Below are 17,391 nucleotides of genomic sequence, written 5' to 3' on the forward strand. Positions count from 1 at the left end.
TACCAAGCTGTTGACACATTTTTCATGATTTTCTTGCATAACTCTCATTTCTCTTCCCAATTTTTCTTCTACCTCTCTTACTTGATTTTTCAAAATTCTTTTTGAGCTCTTCCACAACTTAAAACCAATTCATATTTTTTGGGAGGTTTTGGATGCTGGAGCTTTGATTTTGTTGTGTTCTTCTGTGTTTAGATCTTCCTTGTCACCATAGCAACTTCCTATGATCAGAATTTTTTTCTGCTTGCTCACTTTTCCAGTCTATTTCTTGACTTTTAACTCCTTGTTAAAGTGGGGCTCTGCTTCTAAGGTGGAGGGCATACTGTCCCATACTTCAAGGATTTCGTACAGATATTTTCAGAGATATTTCTAGGGACCTGTAAGTTTTCAGTTCTTCCAAGGTGGTATGATCTAAGGAGAGGTGTGTTTCTACTCTCAGGACAGTGGTCTGTGAGTGACCACAAGCACTCTTTTCTGTCTTGGAACTGTGATGGGGTGCCCTGCTCCACTGAGGCTGCAAGCTGTAATGTGCTAGAGTGCTTCTCCTTGCCCTGGGACTGCCACCCAGAACTGCGACCCAGATCAGAGTATGAGCAAAGCAATAGAGTCTTGCCTCAGTGCTAGCAAAGAGGATACTGTAACCTCCTTCTGACCAGTTGTTTGACTCCTTTACTGTCTGTGGGCTGCTACTACAGAGGTAGCCACTGCCACTGCTGATTCAGTGGCTCCCAAGTTCTGCTCCTGGTTTTCTGGGGCCAGACTATACTGGCATGACCTGTACTGGACTGAGCTCTACTCTCACCCAGGTGGCACAGATCTTTCATACCAACCTTCTAAGTTGTTTTTGGCTGGAAAATTATTTCACCCCATCCTTTTGTGGGTTCTACCTTTCTAGAAATTTTTTATGGCATTATTTAAAGGTATTCACAGGGGTTTGGGGGAGAGATCAGGCAAGTCATTGCCTTTTCTCTAACATTTTGGCTCTGCCTCCTAAATTTGATAATTGTTTTTAAAGGAAGATTTGAACAATTTGATAAATTTGATACAGATTTAAATAGCTGCCACAGTGGACATGTTTTATACAATCTTCCATGTATTCAATCCGTGCCTCTCTACATTAGATCTCTGGGACCAAGGCTGTTCATTAAAATTCATCAGAATTCAGCTGCTTTCATGGGGTCTTCCTGGCAACTGGAGTTGTTTGTCATTTATTTCTCCAGATCATTTTACAAGTAAGGAAACTGAGGCAGAGTGAAGTGACTTGCCCAGGGTCACAGAGGTAGTGTCTGAGGTCAGATTTGAACTCAGGTCCTCCTGACTTCAGAACTAGCACTCTCTCCACCTGGCTGCTGGTTTATAAATTCCCAAGATTATAGGTCAAGAGTTGGTAGGGACTTCGAAAGTCATCTACTCCCATCTCTTCATTTTACAAGTGAAGAAACTGAGGCACCAAAAGTCTCAGTGATACCCCAGTGACTTAAGTAAGATTGTAAGTAACAAAGTCAGCATTTGAACCTTGGTGCCTCTGTGATTCAGTTTCCTCATCTATAATGCTACCTTCCTTCCAGGAAGACTGTGAAGAAAAGTGGATGTTCATCCATACTGGCCCTGGGATCCCAGCAGCCTGGCCCTCTCAACAGTAACATAATCCCCTGAAATCACCCAGGAAAGGTTTTGTGAGAGGAGCAGATCAAAATGTACCGCCTGGCAGGGGAGGGCAGGGGCTGTGCTGAGCCTGCCCATCTCACATGACTGCTTTCCGTCTCTGAAAAGATCTTACTGAAGTGAGAGAGAGAGAGAGAGCTCAGTAGCAGAGCTCCTGCCAAAAAGCTATGCACACTTGCCAGCATGTGCAGCCTCCGAGATTCAACTAGCTTCCCCCGTGCCCGGCCGGCACTCATGGCCCAGAGAGATATGGGGATCAGGGTGCCCCCTGAGGCAACAGGTCTCTACCGAGCCATGCTGGTTAAATCAGGTAAGAGCAAGCCTGGAGTGGGACCCTCTCCCCTGCTCCCCAGCTGGGCAAAGAATGTGTTTGCCTGCTTCCCTGTGCCAGTGTCCACCTGGGCACCTGTCCTGGCCCATCCTGGCATTTTTCTGGCCATCATGTACTGAAGAGTTTTAAGTCGGGATCCTAGTCCCACTACCAGACATGTGATTCCTTAATATGACTGATTTTAAATGATTGCTGGCACTTCTCTAACTGTGGGTATTATGATTATCAAGGAGGTATTTCTTTGGTTTCTTTTAGTTTGTTTTTTAACAAGTCCTACAGTCCAGGTAAGAAACTCCTAGTTTCAGGGGAAATAGCTTGCCTTTTGTAAAGGGGGAAAGGGATCGGATGGTTCCTATTTCTTTTACAATTTCATTTTGAGAGAGATATTTTCAATAGTGCTCATAATTCTGCGGGTTCAATCTTCCTTCTAATTCAAAAACCTGATCCATGAGAAATCTGCCAGTCTATGCTTCAGTCAAGGGCAAAGAGGTAGACCCAGCTCTGTAACCAAGTGAGGCACCCTGAGTGCCTTTCTGGGGCCCTGCCAGCTGCCAGCACTGGAGCCCAAGGCTAGCTGGGGCTTTTTTGTGTTGTTCCTGGAGTCTTGGGAAGCATCAGACAGCAAAATTGGAGGGATTTGGTCTGATTCAGCGGCTCCTGGAGTGGATCATTCCGGGACATGCTGAGAATAGCTAAACTCAGAAGCCTGCACTGGGACACAAAATGATGCTGCCTGGAGAGACCAATGCAGCCTTTCTGAGGTGGGAGTCAGTCAGCCTGGACTGATTGAATGTCCGCTGTCTGGAGAGATCTGAGCTGGAAGCAGGGGATGAAAAAATATATCAAAAAAACTTTCAAATCATGGAATGCCCAAGCTGGAAGAGAATTCAGAACTCCAGTCACCCTCCCTCCTCCCCATTTATATTCATTTGACAACTGAAATTCAGCGAAGTGAAGGGACCGGTCCAGGATCACACAGCTCCTTGGTGGAAAAGATGGAACCCTGATCCGCAAACTAGTGTTTATTCAGTGTCCTTTAAAATTCAATCAAATTCCACTTTCTCCAGGAAGCCTTCCTTGATCTCTCCCCACCCCCACATTCACAGGTAATAATCTTATCTAACAGTGGAATCACCTGCTAAAGAGGTAGGGGACTCTCCCTATATTTGAAGTGTGGAGGCTTAAGGTAAGGGGAATTCTTGTTCCAGTATGGATTGGATTAAGTTGCTGAGGTCCCTTCCAACACTGGGATGCTTTCATTTTCTGTGATTCTTTGTAAAGTTATATTCTATACATCCCTCTAGGTTTCAGTCCTATAGATGAAAACCAAGTGGCTCCTTGGGCTCTCTCATTTATCTTGCTTAGTACCCACAATTTGTGCTCTTGTGTATGGACCTCTGTGGCCACGAGCTCCATTGCTGACTTCCTTCTTGCATTTTTGACTCCTGAGAATTATGGGGTGTCTCTACTGCTGTTATTGTAACCATGCTCTGTGGTCCTGAAAGTTGGTTTCTCCTTTCACTCTCCTCCCTTTCCAGTTTGAAGTCCCTTTCTTTTACTAGCATTGCAGATCTCTGAGCAAATATATTTTTTAGCCTTTACTATCTACAATCCATCCCTAGCCAAGAGTGTATCATTCCTATATTTTAAGCCTTGGTCCAAAAATTAATTTTTTTTGTTTTCAGGTAAACTACTCAAGTAGTTCTTCACTCCTCAGATCTGTCTTTCTCTTCCAAAACTTCTGTTTTAATTGACAAACATGATGAAGAGACCACTGGGGCCCCTAAGGTCTTCATTTTCTTGCCCAGGACTTCAATGTCCCTACCATGTTTGCTAACTTTCTTATGGTAGTGTAATGTGTCCCTAGATTTATCACGGGAAGTAGGAAGCAAGTTTGTCAAGTCCTGTTGTGGCTATGTGCACCTAGATGTGGGTTTCATTTCTGCCTCACTCTCCTCAGATTCTAGGACTGTACCTGGCACGTAGTAGCTATGTCCAAAGGTTTGCTGATTGACAGTTTGACAAACAGCTGTCTTGGTTTCCTCAGCAGAGAGTCACCAGCCACCACTGACTTTCCTCTGACCCTTACTGAGTAACCTCTCTCCTTAGAGCCCTGCCTCCTCTCAGGATGGCTCAGCTCAGCCCTCTGCAGGGAGAGTCCATCACCTAATCCTCATGCCCCCACTTTTGTCACTCATATTTCCCTTTCTTAAAGTTCTTACCTTCTTCTCCCCTCTCATGCCCTGACCCACATCAGGGCACTCAGATCCCTCTTCAGCTCCTTCCTTTCTTTTTTTGTTTGTTTGTTTATTTTTACTTGGAAGTTTTTCTATTTTTAAAGGCATATTTTTACATCCCTTAGCAGGAAAGAGATTCCTTTTTTCTTTCATCTTTTATTGTAGGACAGAGACCAGCCTGAACTGTGTGCATTCATAGTCATCCCCTTGCCATGGCAGAAGGACTGAAAGCAGCCACCCTCTCTGCAGGCCATTGTGCCCGTCTCTCCTTCCCCTTCTGTCCTCTAAGTGTCAGAAGAGGGATCCCCTGGAGTCTTTTCCTGGCACAGGGCAGACTGGGTGTCTTCTGAAAATCCCCTCCACCTTGGAGATGCTGTGCTCTCTGGCACTGTAATAAACAGTGTGTGAGAGTGTAAGCGATGCCAGTTTTTAAGAATGTAGTCCTGAGCTGGTGCTGTGTAATGGAGTCAGTTCTAATGACCAAGTTTGGTCCCAAGTGGCCAGAGATGGGGGAATGGAACATTGCATAGTTGGACTCAGTTGATCCATTGGTTAGTTTGCAACTGTTCTGGTGTTGAATCAATATAAAGCTAAGAAATGACACATCCCCAAAGAGAGCTGTCAGAATTTGAAGAGCATTAGGTCTGAAAAAGAGCTGAGGGTTTCAATGGACTACAAGCTCAGTCTAAGTCAACAGTATATGGCAGCTAAGAAAGTACTCCTCTATTAGACTACATTGAAAGGTGGGAGAGCATTCTCTTGTTCTCTGCTCTGGTCAGACCATGTCCACAGAATCACATTCAGGTGTGGAGGCTTTAGAAAGAATGTTAGCAAAGTGGAGAATGTCCAGGGGGAGCCACCAGGCCAATGAATGACCCTGAGATCATGACAGAGGGGGTTATAAAGGAGGCTTTTGGATGGGAAAAGAAGAGATGAAGAGGGTCATATTAACTACTGCATCCCAGTATCTGAAGAGTTTTCATGCTGAAGTGGAATTAGGCTTATTCTGATTGGCCCCAGAGGATAGGAAAGAAGGAAACAATCACTCATTAAGCCTCTACTATGTGCCAGCCCCTGGGCTAAGTGCTTCCCAAATATTATGTCATTTGGGACTCACAAGAACCAGAGGAGGTAAGGACTGTTATTATCATTTACAGAAAAGGAAACTGAGGACAAGAGGAGTTAAGTGACCTGCCCAGGGTCACACTGCTACTAAGCATCTGAGCTCAGTTTTTCCTGACTCCAGACCCAGAATGATAACTGTCCCTAAGGCAGTGATGGGTAGAGGATGAAAAGTGACAAATATTAGCCTGATTGAAAAAAAACAATCCCAGCTTGGAGAGTTTCATATGAAAGGGGATGGATGGCTGCAGGAAGTCATCTCTTTCCCTTCACAGGAGCACTTCAGGCTGGATGTTCACCTGTTGCAGAGGGATTGTTGTCCAAGTATGCACTGGACTAAATGGCCAACAAGGTCCCTTCCAATGTTGAGATCCCATGATTCCCATCTTCTGGATCCTGCTACAGACACCCTAACAATTGTCACACAGCCAACTTTGATAGCTCCTTCTGGTTCTTCCTTACCAGCCATGGCCTGCCATGTTCTCTCTATCCTCAATTCGTATGAAAATGCCTTGGTTAACTCTTAACACATTTGCATATGTGGAGTCTGGAGAGCTACCTCTTCCTCTAGGGCTACTCTGAGAGGGAATGAAATGAGGGGCTTGGATTCAATGGCCTCTGAGGTCCCTTCAGACTACAGATTCCTATTGTGTCCTTGGGCAGGTCAAGTCATCTTCATTGCCTCAGTGTCCTCCTCTATAAAATGAGGTGATTGACAGATATATGTAACGACTGTTTTCCATTTTAAAGACCTATGACACTACCGACCTTCAGACATCTTCAGTCTCTCTTTCAATGGCCTCCTTGTTCAAATCTGATTTCTTTTAAAGCAACACATTAAAAAAAACAACCCTACTTTCTTAAACCTTTCTTCCCATCTCCTACCTGCAAACCACTACCTCATCTCTTTCACTATCAGACTTTTAAAAAAAGTAATCTCCACCTCACTACACAGTCTGGCTTCTGTCACCAACACTGGCCCAAAAAGTTCCCCTCAAAGGCCACCAATGGCCAAATGACCAATCAAGTGGTCAGAAGTCAAGCTGCTTCTTCTTCCCTCCCTTGATTTTTCAGTAACACTTGGGATGTTGATAGCCCACTTCTTTCTATTCTCTGCCCTTCCGATTCCCTCTCTGTCATGGATCATTCTCAATCCCTTTCAGCATTTCTCCTTTTGCTGACCCTGTAGCCCAGGCTGGTTCTGTCCATCTGTCCTCTATTGATCTAAACTCTCCTTTATCACCACTTCTCCTTCCAGTGTTTCAACTAGTGCTCCATGCAGAAACCTCTAAATTTACATCTGTAACCCCAAGTTTCAGACCCACATTATTTAATGTGTGCATTATTCATTAATTTGTTAAATAAGATTTATGTTATCATAGTCATTTCTAGATATGTCCCTTGTCTCCCCCACCCACCAACCCTGGAACTGAAGCCCTCCCTTACAGAAAAAATAAAAGAAAAAAAAAACAAGTATGATACTTACTGACAATGTCGGTAACATTCTGCCCTTATCCTGTGTTCCTCTGCCTCTTTGCAGAGAAGGAGGGAGGTATTTTTTTTCATCTGTCTTTTGGGACCAAGAACAGTTGTCATTATTTCCTTTCAGTATCCTTCTCCTATGAATTATTAGAGAGTTTCTCTAGTTCTGCTTACTTCACTCTGTTTCAGTACATGCAAATCATCCAAGGTTTCTCTGAATTCCTCAGTCATTATTTCTTACTACACAATAATATACCATTACATTTGTATACCATAGTGTTCAGTCACACTCCAATTGATGGGGACCTGCATTGCTTTCAATTCTTTGCTACCACAAAGAATGCTGTTATGAATATTTCACTAGAATTCAGAACTTTACTTCTGACTTTAACCTCTTTTAGGTATATGCTTTCTTGATATGGTGGTCTCTGGGCTGAAAGGAATTGCCAGTTTCCTCATGTGATTCCTCCAGAATAGCCAAACCACTTCCCAGTTTCATCAAGAGTCCATCAATGTGCCTGTTTTCCCACAGCCCCTCCAACAGTTAGTATCTTCTTTGCTAATTTACCTCCAAGTGGTCTTTGCTTGCTTTTTTCTTATTACCAGTGATATGAGGCATGATTTCATATGGTATCTGATAGTTCCTCATCCTTCTTTTGAAAATGATTTATTTATATCCTTTGACTAGCAAGGAATGCCTTGCTAGTTGTTTTTTTTTTTTTTTTTTGGTCCAGACCCACATTTCCAATGCCTGTTAGGCATCTTGGATGGCCATCAAATTCAACATGTCCAGAACCAAAATCCTCTCTTGCCCAGACACTGTCTCTTCCTTCTCACTCTGCTGTGGCAAAACCATTCCCCTAGCCAGGGAATCTTAAAATCTTGGTGCCCTTTTTGACTCTTCCTTGCCCCTCATTCACCTTCCTGTTTTCTTAAGCTGCCCAGCCTTTTCGTTCCCAATGCATGTACTCCATTTTATTCCCATAGTTCCCACCAGCCTGGTCCAGGTACTTGACTACCTCTTGACTGCACTATAGCCAAAGTCTCTTGGGCTTCTTACCTTTCTCCTACTCCTGCCTGTCAAACCACTGCCAGATTAATTTTATTAGTTCAGAGATCTGATTATATCACCACACTGTTCAGGCTGGGGCATCTAGGTGGCACCATAGTGCACAGAGTCCTAGACCTGGAGTCAGAAAGATTCAACTTCATGAATTCAAATCTGGCTTCAGACTTTAACTAGCTGTGTGGCCCTAGCACACTTCACCCTGTTTGTCTCAGTTTCCACATCTGTAAAATGAGCTGGAGAAGGAAATGACAAGCTACTCCAGTATCTTTGCCAAGAAAATCCCAAGTGAAATCATGAAGAATTGTACATGATTGAACAACAACTGTTCAGACTGCTGGATTCAGATCTTAATTCTGCCAGTTGCTAACTGTGTGTGACCCTCTAAGCCATCTAACTTGATGACTTCTGAGGTTCCTTTTCACTCTGGATCTAAGATCCAATGAAGGCTTTTCCCCCAAACTCTAAAACCATCTGCAGTCTGACCCCAAACTGTCTTTACCACCTTATCACCAAGTCCTGCCTGATGATTGTCAGGCATTCCTCCATTTAGGCTGAGGAATAAACCTGATTCAGGAGCACATCCTGTTTACTCTTACTCCCATGTCATGTTTGCACAATTTCCTATTCTGGGGGAATGCCAAGCCCAGCTCCACTTCAATCTGTTTTAAATTCTTCTACTGTCCTTCAGGAAGTAGTTTAAGCTTCCTTGTCTGCCTTTTCTCACTTATAAAATGGGGGGCAGGGAGAGGGTTGGACTTGATGACCTCCAAAGTCCCAGAGAGGCAGTGTGGTAAAGAAGGTAGGATGCTGACCTCTAAGCCCTCCTGGGGTCAGTAAGACCTGGGTTTGAATGTTTCCTCAAATACTTAATAGCTATGTGACCCTGGAGAAATTGCTTAAGTTTTCTGAACCTCAGTTTCCTCATCTAGTAAAAGGAGAGGGTTGGATTCAGTGGTCTCTAACATTCCTTGGCATCCTATGGTCCTAATCAACGTCACAGGATATACTGACATGTGTTGATCTGTGAAATAACTCCTCACCTTATAAATCAGAAATGATCTTCCCTCCTCCCGACACCTCTCAAGCAATCAATCAGTGTGCACTTATGAGGCACCTACTGTGTTGTAGGCACTGAACGAGGCACTTGATAGACACAGAGACACACAAATAAAAGTGAAATAATTCTAGCCCACAGGAGTTCATAGGAGAGACGACCTGCACGTAGAGAGATACATCTCAAATAATGAAGGTAATTTGCCAGAGGATACTGGCAGCTGGCAGATCTGAAAGGCTCCTGGAAGGAACAGCCTGGAGCTGAGCCCTGAAGGAGACCAAGGATTCTAAGCAGCAGCGGACGAATTCTGATGAGGGGGCAGGACGGTCAGTGCTAACTATGGAGGCTTCATGTGACAGGAGCATAAAGGTCCGTCTGCATGACCCCTGGAATATAGAAAGGGAAATAACAAGTAATAAAGCTAGGAAGGGAAGTAGTAAATACCAGACTGTATGTAAATCAACTGGCCAACCTTAAAGCCCTGTGTGATTAGCAGCAGCCGATGCCATGGTGGGGGGACAGTAGGAAGCAAGTAATGGCTCTGCCACCGCATCTCTTGCGCAGTACTTTGCCCAAAGCTAGTATTAGAAGTTTGTTGCATTACTGGTAGAACAAGGCCCTAAAGGGCACTGAGAAACTTTCCCTGGGCTTGAGTGATCAGGTGGCATACTTTAGCTCCCTGCAAGGTCAGAGAAGGGACAACTGTGGCCTGGAATCTTGGGAATTTGCCTGGTTTGGCCAGGATGGAGTTCCGTGCCTTCTGAGGTTTCTAGCCATCCATTCCCTTTTCACACACTCTTCTCAGAGGCTGATCCTTCTCCATCTTTTTCTCCATCTGCTACCCCAGAAGAGCAAACAAGGACAGAATGAAAATGTGTGAGAGAGAAACCGATGGGGCCCAGGCCCTGGGATAAAGGGCCAAACTAACCATCCCTAATGGCAACTGAGTGGAAGGTGGTTTCCAGGAACAAGAGTCTTAATTCCTCTCCTCTCTTCTACCCCCACACACTTTCTCTTTCTCTCCCAAAACAGCCTCTTGCCTTTCCCAGCTCTCTAGTGGGTAACTTCTTTGTGCTCCAAGCTTGTTAATAAAGGCTTAAGCTCCTTTTCTTTGTGGCCTTGTGCCCTCCTCTGTACTGTATCCCATGACAAGTTATTATTTTCCCACCATGCCCCCACCCCCTTCTATTCTTCCAGCCAAGAGCAGTTTCAGAGGGCCGTGGTTGTTTGTGTTTATAGCGATGGTTTTGTAGAAATGCATTTGAGGGCTCAAAAGGGGGCTTTTGAAATTTTAGACTGAGTATAAGATCTAGGGAAGAAGTTTGAGTTGTCATGGAGACTTGGCTGATGTCTACTGGCTCCTTACATTCTCATGGCAGTTCCCTGGAAATGGGTGCGAGAAAGAAACGTGAGAAGACCTTAGGGTTATAGATAGACTTAACCCCCCAGAAGAGCAGACACTAGAGACCCTTGCATGAAGGTTATAACTCCATCTTAGAATCTGTGATAGGAGGAAAGCCATGCATAGTCAATCTTGTGGGTCTGGGCTCGATCTTGGCTCTTATACTACCTGTACAGCCTTGAGCGTGGCACTAATCCCTTTGGGCCTCAGTATTCCCAATTATAAAATGAGGGAATTGCATCAAATGACCTCTAAGAGACTTTCAAGCCCTAACTCTATGATCCTCTGATTCTATCCCTAGAACATCAATAACATTTATCTCACTCTCCAGCAGCATCAGCTAGTGTATCAATGGGCTATATATTCCCACTTTCTCAGGGGAGAACAGAATGTAGGACAGTCTGAAGAAATGAACAATTAAATTAAGTGAGGAGGTGTCACCCTATCCCCCTAGCCAAAACTTCCATCATCCTGTTGCCTGATCTGAAAATTACTTGCATGCAGTGGGCCTCAATTTCCCCATTTGCAAAATGGATAACTATAGCTGATTCTCCTTTCTTAACTCTTGGACTACCATGATAACAAGATACCTTGGTACCTTGGAGTTTCAAGCTGCTGTTATCTGATTATTTAACATCGTACCTAGTACATGTGTTCCCAAGAAAAACCTGCAAGAATCTTTGGATATAGGCGTTCTAGGGGTGTGTGTTCCTTCATCATGATGTAGACTAGGCTAAGCTGGTTCACAGAATCCAGTCATCTGTATGATTTTCCCATACCCAAAACAACAAAGTGGTTAAACTCGGTGAGCTAAACTCCTTGCAATAGTACATTAAATATGCAAAAAGGAGAAGACAGAAATTTCCATATTTCCCTGCTCAATGATATTTCCTGTCATTTCCATCACTGTCATGGGACATAGAGATTGACTCTGATGAATAGCTCTGGGACAGGTAGAAAATTCCGAAAATTTCTTTCTATTCATCCTTCTTTCATTCTTTTTTCATTTTTTCTTTCTTCTAGCTTCCTTCTTTCTTCCCTGTCTCCCTTTTTCATTTATTTTTATTTTTCATTTTTTTCCTTCCTCTTTCATTAATTCATTCTTTTTTTCCCTTCTTTTCCCTTTCCTTCCTTTCCTCCTTTTTTCCTTGCCTCCATCCTTTCTTTCATTCTTTATTAATTTTAATATTGTTTGCCTTTTGTTTTTAAATCACAAGGATTTCTCTTTAAATCTCTTCACACACATTAAGTGCTTCTCTGTCACAAAGAAAAACACTGAAGTGACATCATAACAACATCTGACGCTGTACAAAAGTCTACACGCATCCAGGCCCCACCTCTCAAACAAAGAGAAAGGTGGGTTTTGTTTGAAGTTCTCCAGGACCAATGTTGTTCTTTCCAATTCATCAGAGCTGACTCATGTTAGTATCATCATCGACATTATAGTCATTGAATGGTTCTGCTTTCTTCCCTCTTCATCCTTCAAGTCTTCTCACGTTTCTCTTGAATTCCTTATGTTTATTATTTTTATTTTGTTATTATTTTCTTACACAGTGATAATATTCCATTTCATATAGATGCTCTAGTTTGTTCACCCTGTGCCCAAACCATCATATTTATAAGTAAAACAAAAGAAAAGCCAGAGGTGGATACCCACGTGGTATCCTAGAGAACCCAGCAAAAGGTCTCTAGGAACCAAGCTATAGTTATCAAAATGAGAGAAGATGAAGGGGAGAAAAAATTATGAAAGGAGAAATAAGCTGGTAGCTTCCTCCTTAGTGCTGTTTCTTTAGGTATTTCTCTTAAAGGGCTTCTCTGACTCTGAGTACCATTTTGGTCACCCTGAGCCCCAGTGCCTCCAACTCATGTCCCCTTCACAGATCAATAATCTGCTTTCTTCTCTTGACTTGTAAAGTCCTAAATTTGGAGCTGGAATAGAGCCTATTTCCTCCAACCTCCTTATTTTTCAGATGAGGAAATTGAGACTCAGAGAGGTTAAGTGACTTGCCCAGGGTCACACAGATCATAAGAGAATGAAGTGGAATTTAAACCCAAGTCTTCCTGACCCCCAGTCTAGGACCAGGCTGCTTCTAAGACTGTCAAGGTTCATCTCCTAGAAGCTTAGCAAGGTTGTTTCAAGAAAAAAAAAGCAACTAAACAAGACAACTGGGACCTTTGACCAATATCAATAGATAGGTGTGTGTTTGGTCCGACATAGTATATGTGGATGTGGGTGTGTAAGGGGGATGGTTAGGGTAGGAGGGAAGAGGGAAAGAGGAGAGGGGAGAAGAAGGAGAGGGGAAGAGAGGAGAGAGGGGGAGAGAGAGGAGAACATAGGAGAGGAAAAAAGAAGAGGAGAGAAGGAGAGGGGAGGAGAAGGAAAAATAAGAAAGGAGAGAAAAGAGGAAAGATAAAAGGAGGAGAGAGAAAAGAAGAGGAGAGGATTGGAGAAATGGAGAGCAGAGGGGAGAAGAGGAGAGGGAGAGAATGAGAAGGGAGAAAAGGGAAAAAGAAGAAAGAAGGGGAGAGGGAGAAAAAGACAACAGGAGAGAGAGGAGGGAATCTAGTAACCTAAAATTCTGTGAGAACAATCTGCCCAGGGAGATGGAAAACTATCAAGAATTGAATTTCAGAAGATACAAAGATTATTCCAGTGAGTAGGAAAATAAGAAGCTGTCTAAAAAGAGTGCTGTGGTTACACAGTTACATGAGGAGTTTGCCAAAATCTCAGAATTTCATTTTTTTAAAAAGTTTTGTTGATGATTTAGTTATTATACAATAATCCTTTCTAGATCTAGCCCTCCCCCTGACTCCTGCCCCAGCATTGAATCCTGGCTTCTAAAACAGCCAAGACAACTGATCCAGCGAAAGTGTCTGACACATCAAATGCAGCCTGGCACCCCAGACTCTCCTGCCTCTCTGCTTATAAGGGGAAAATATGCTTCATTTTGTCTTGGGGACCAAGACAATCATTGCCATCACTGCACATTCATCTTTCTTTTGGGCATCTTTCCATTTATGCTGCTAGCATCATTGGGTATAGTGGTCTGGTCTGATGCATTTCTCTATGCATCAGTTCATACAAATCTTCCGATGTTTCTCTGAATTCCTCATATACATCATTTTCTTCTTCTTGCCTCTGCCTATATGTGTGTATATGAGAGAGAGAGAGAGACAGAGATGGACAGAGAGACAGAGACAGAGAGAGTTCATCAGTATAGGGTGAGATAAGCAACTTAAGTCTTAGCTCACTTAGCTGAGTAGATAGATGACTTACTTATGATCAGGTCCCTAGTAAACCCAGGTCTACCTGGCACCAAGATGCTTCTTGTACCTATAACATCTGTTTTTTTGAGGCAATTGAGGTTAAGTGACTTGCCCAGGATCACACAGCTACTAGATGTCTGAGACCAGATTTGAACTCAGGTCCTCCCGACTCCAAGGCCAGTGCTCTGCCTATAACATCAGAAGGTATAACAATGTTCCATTACCCTCACATACCCAGTTTCTTCTGCCCTTCCTCAAGGCATGGGCAGGATTTTAAAAAGCCATGTTTATAAGATGGAGGCAAGAGTAAAGGACAGCAGATTAATACAGAAGAGTAACCTGGTCTGTATGAGTAACGTCAAGATGAGTTGAGACGGTTCCTGAATGCTGCTGATGACAAGGACTTCTTAGCTCTGTGTAAAACAATAGGAAAGTCATAGAAGGAGCAGGACAGATGTACAGGTTGGTGAGGAGGCAGGACTGACCAGCTCTTATTCCGAGGCTGTTTGTCTTTTTCAAAGAATGCTCTTTGGCCTAGGAAGGACCTAATTTCAATGGTTAGTAGAATATAGAAATCCAAAATGAGTCATAAGAGAACACCTTCAGTGCCTTCAGTGAGCTTCTGTTACCAGGCTCAGGGTACCTAGATCCCACGGGAATTGAAAAAATGGAAATATATAATTGCTGAACCTCTTTCATTGCCCATTGAAAGAGAATGAAAAATAGGGGCAGCCTAGGTGGTGCACTGAATAGAGTACCAGACCTGGAGTTCAGAAGACCTGAGTTCAAATCCAACCTCAGATACTGACTAGCTGTGTGGGCAAATCACTGAACCCTGTTGGCCTCCATTTCCTCATCTCTAAAATGAGCTGGAGAGGGAAATGGAAAGCTACTCCAGTATCTCTGCTAAGAAAACCCCAATGAGGTCATGAAGAGTAGACATGACTGAATGACTAACCTACAACAAAAGGATGGGTGAACTACCACAGGATTGGGAGAGAGAAAATGCCATCGTTTTTTGTTTTTTTTTTTAAGGAAAATGAGTGGAGGAAACATGCAAAGCATAGACCAGTAAACACGACTTTTATTCCTGGCAAAATTCAAGAATGTATTATTAAAGGGATGACTTATAAACATTCAGAAAGGAAAGTTGTGATCATGAAAAGCAAGCATGGTTTTTATCAAGAACAGATCATGCCAAATTAACTTGTCTTTTTTGGGGAGAGTTACTAGAGTAATAGATCAATGAAACACCATAGACATAAATTACTCCTGCATTCAACAAAGGCTTTCAGGCCCTTCTTGTGGAAAAGATGGAGAGATGAATTTTAAAAGACCATCTGGTGGATTGAGAACTGACTGAATGAACCGTATCAGAGAGGAATCATTAATGAATTCATGTCAGCTTGGATGGAGATCCCTGGTAATGTACCTCAAGGATCTATGTTTATATCTCTGCTATTTAACATTTGTATCAATGACAAGTGAAGAAATATAGGGTATGTTTATCAAATTTTCAGATGACACAAAGCTCAGAGAAATAGATAACACTTTAGATGATGGAGCCAGGCTCCAAAAAAGTACTCATCAGACTCGAGCTGGACTTAGAAAGATGAAATTGAATAAATGCAAAGTTTGACACTTGGGTTCCAAAAAATCAGTTGCAAATTGATGCAAAAAGTCAATTTTACATACATATGTATGTTTATGTATGTATGTATATATGTAGAATGGGGAAGGAATAGGTAGAAAAATAGTTCTTTTTTATTTGTTTTTAAAGAAATTCAGGACTTTTTTTGGATTGTAAGTTCAATATCAGTCAACCATGTGAAATAGTAACCCAAAAAGGCAATGTTTTCTAAGGGTGAATTAAGAGAAGCATGACCTCCAAGACAAGAGAACTTGACAACTGCACTGTCCTTGGCCATGGTCAGACCCCAGCTAGAGTATTGGGATCAGTTCGGGGCACTATGGTTTAGAAAGGAGATTACCTGATAAACTGAGAATGTCCAGGAGGTAACCAAGATGGTGAGACGCCTGGAAACCCAACCATACAAAGATTCAATGGAAGAACCGTGGATCATAAGCCTCAAGAAGAGATTTAGGTAGAATGTGATGGCTGTCTTTAAGAATTTGAAGGATGGGCTAATAGGGTGAATGATCTCCCTTTTCTTCGCTAACTCCTGAAAGCAGACCTAAAGAGAAATTGCAGGGTGGCAGATTTATCTTAGATTAGCTGGCTACTTGCTGGAGATGTTATGTATAATTCTTCTTCTGGCAGGGGTTGGGTAGACGGTCACCGGAGTCCCTCCCTATGCTGAGATTCTATGATGTTATTAAGACCTTTTAACCAATGCAAATGACTTTGAAAAGTCATCTAGGAGAAGACCGCCAAGATGTTCTTACTGCAGAACATTTGGGACATACTTCTCCACTTCTAGACAGAAGTTATACCACCTTTGGTTGCTTTTTAATATGCCCCTTCCCTATTGCTGGGGTCATCTTAGCACAAAATTCCTGCATCCCTGATTCTCTGAGGGTGTTTACAAATATGTCATTGGCTTTTCTTTTCTTTTTTGGAGGTGGGGAAGGCAAGGCATTTGGGGTTAAGTGACTTGCCCAAGGTCACCCAGCTAGTAAATGTCAACTATCTGAAGCAAGATTTGAACTCAGGTCCTCCTGATTCCAGGACCAGTGTTCTATTCACTGCACCGCCTAGCTGCCCCTGTCACCAACTTTTCTAAGAACTTTTCCCTATGTTAGTCATAGAAAAAATAGGATTATGCACTTGGAATTGGAAGGAGCCTCACAGAGCATCAAGTCTAGCTTTCTCATTTTACAGATGGGGAAAATTGAAGCCCAGAGAGGCTCAGTACCTTTCTCAAGGTTACACAGACAACCCTGGTCTTGCCAAGATTTGAACCCAGTTTCTTCCAAATCTGGCATGCTTACCTTCATAAGGGATACCCTATTTAATGAACGTGGGAAGGACACAGGGCAGAATGGAGTTAAGCTGTGCCTTGTGTCTGCTGTTGGGATAGCTTTCCCCAGCCCTACGTCCTCGTTTCACTTAAAAAGCCAGGAACCACTGTCGAGAGAACACTCAGTCTTCCTCATTCTGGGGCCAGTGCCCTATCTACTACATGGGCCAGCCTTGTTTGTCAGGTGAAGAAACTGAGGCCAAGTGCTTATCAGAAGTCACTTGACAAGTTGAAGGCTGAGCTGAGACCAGAACCTGAGTCTCCAGACTTCCAGTGCACTGTGCTCTGCTGTCTCACTTGCAGATCGAAATTCCTTAGCTGCAGAGAGCTACCACCCCAGAGGCCAAGCCAGCATTTCTGCCCCCGGGACAATTCTTTTTCTTTGAAGGCAGAGCAGCAGAGACTGGCTCCTCTCCTGGCATCATTGGGAACCTACCCAGGACACTTTGGCAAGATCACCTAACTTAAAGGTGAATCTTTTGGGCTAGAATAGGACAAGTCTGTCCCAGCTGGTCTCTGTCCTGTCTGGCTGATGGGGACTCACTTTCTCTTGAACAGAACTTAATGTGCTGGATTTAGAGTCAGGAAGACCTGAATTTAAATTCTACCTTACTAGCCTTGTGACGCGGAGCATGTAACTTAACTCTGTGCCTCAGTTTGCTTCACTTTAAAATGAGGAATTTGGACTCAGTGGCCTCCAAGGTCCATGCCACTCTATTTATCTATTAGCCTATGAACTCTTAGAATATTAGCAAGGCTGGAATAACATACTTTGCCTATACCA

General features: G+C 43.2%; 1 protein-coding gene across 1 annotated transcript in view; it reads left to right on the forward strand.

Moving 5' to 3' along the window:
- The first annotated feature begins 1,743 nt into the window (after positions 1-1,743).
- FAM107A (family with sequence similarity 107 member A) overlaps positions 1,744-17,391 on the forward strand; it is a 33,110-nt gene continuing 17,462 nt past the window's right edge. The window contains exon 1 of the mRNA XM_072598812.1: positions 1,744-1,972. Coding sequence (XP_072454913.1) covers positions 1,846-1,972 — 127 coding nt within the window. The 5' untranslated portion in view covers positions 1,744-1,845. The remainder of the gene's footprint in view (positions 1,973-17,391) is intronic.

The sequence above is a fragment of the Notamacropus eugenii genome, chromosome 3 (genome assembly GCF_028372415.1).
Source record: "Notamacropus eugenii isolate mMacEug1 chromosome 3, mMacEug1.pri_v2, whole genome shotgun sequence".
Classification (NCBI taxonomy): Eukaryota; Metazoa; Chordata; class Mammalia; order Diprotodontia; family Macropodidae; genus Notamacropus; species Notamacropus eugenii.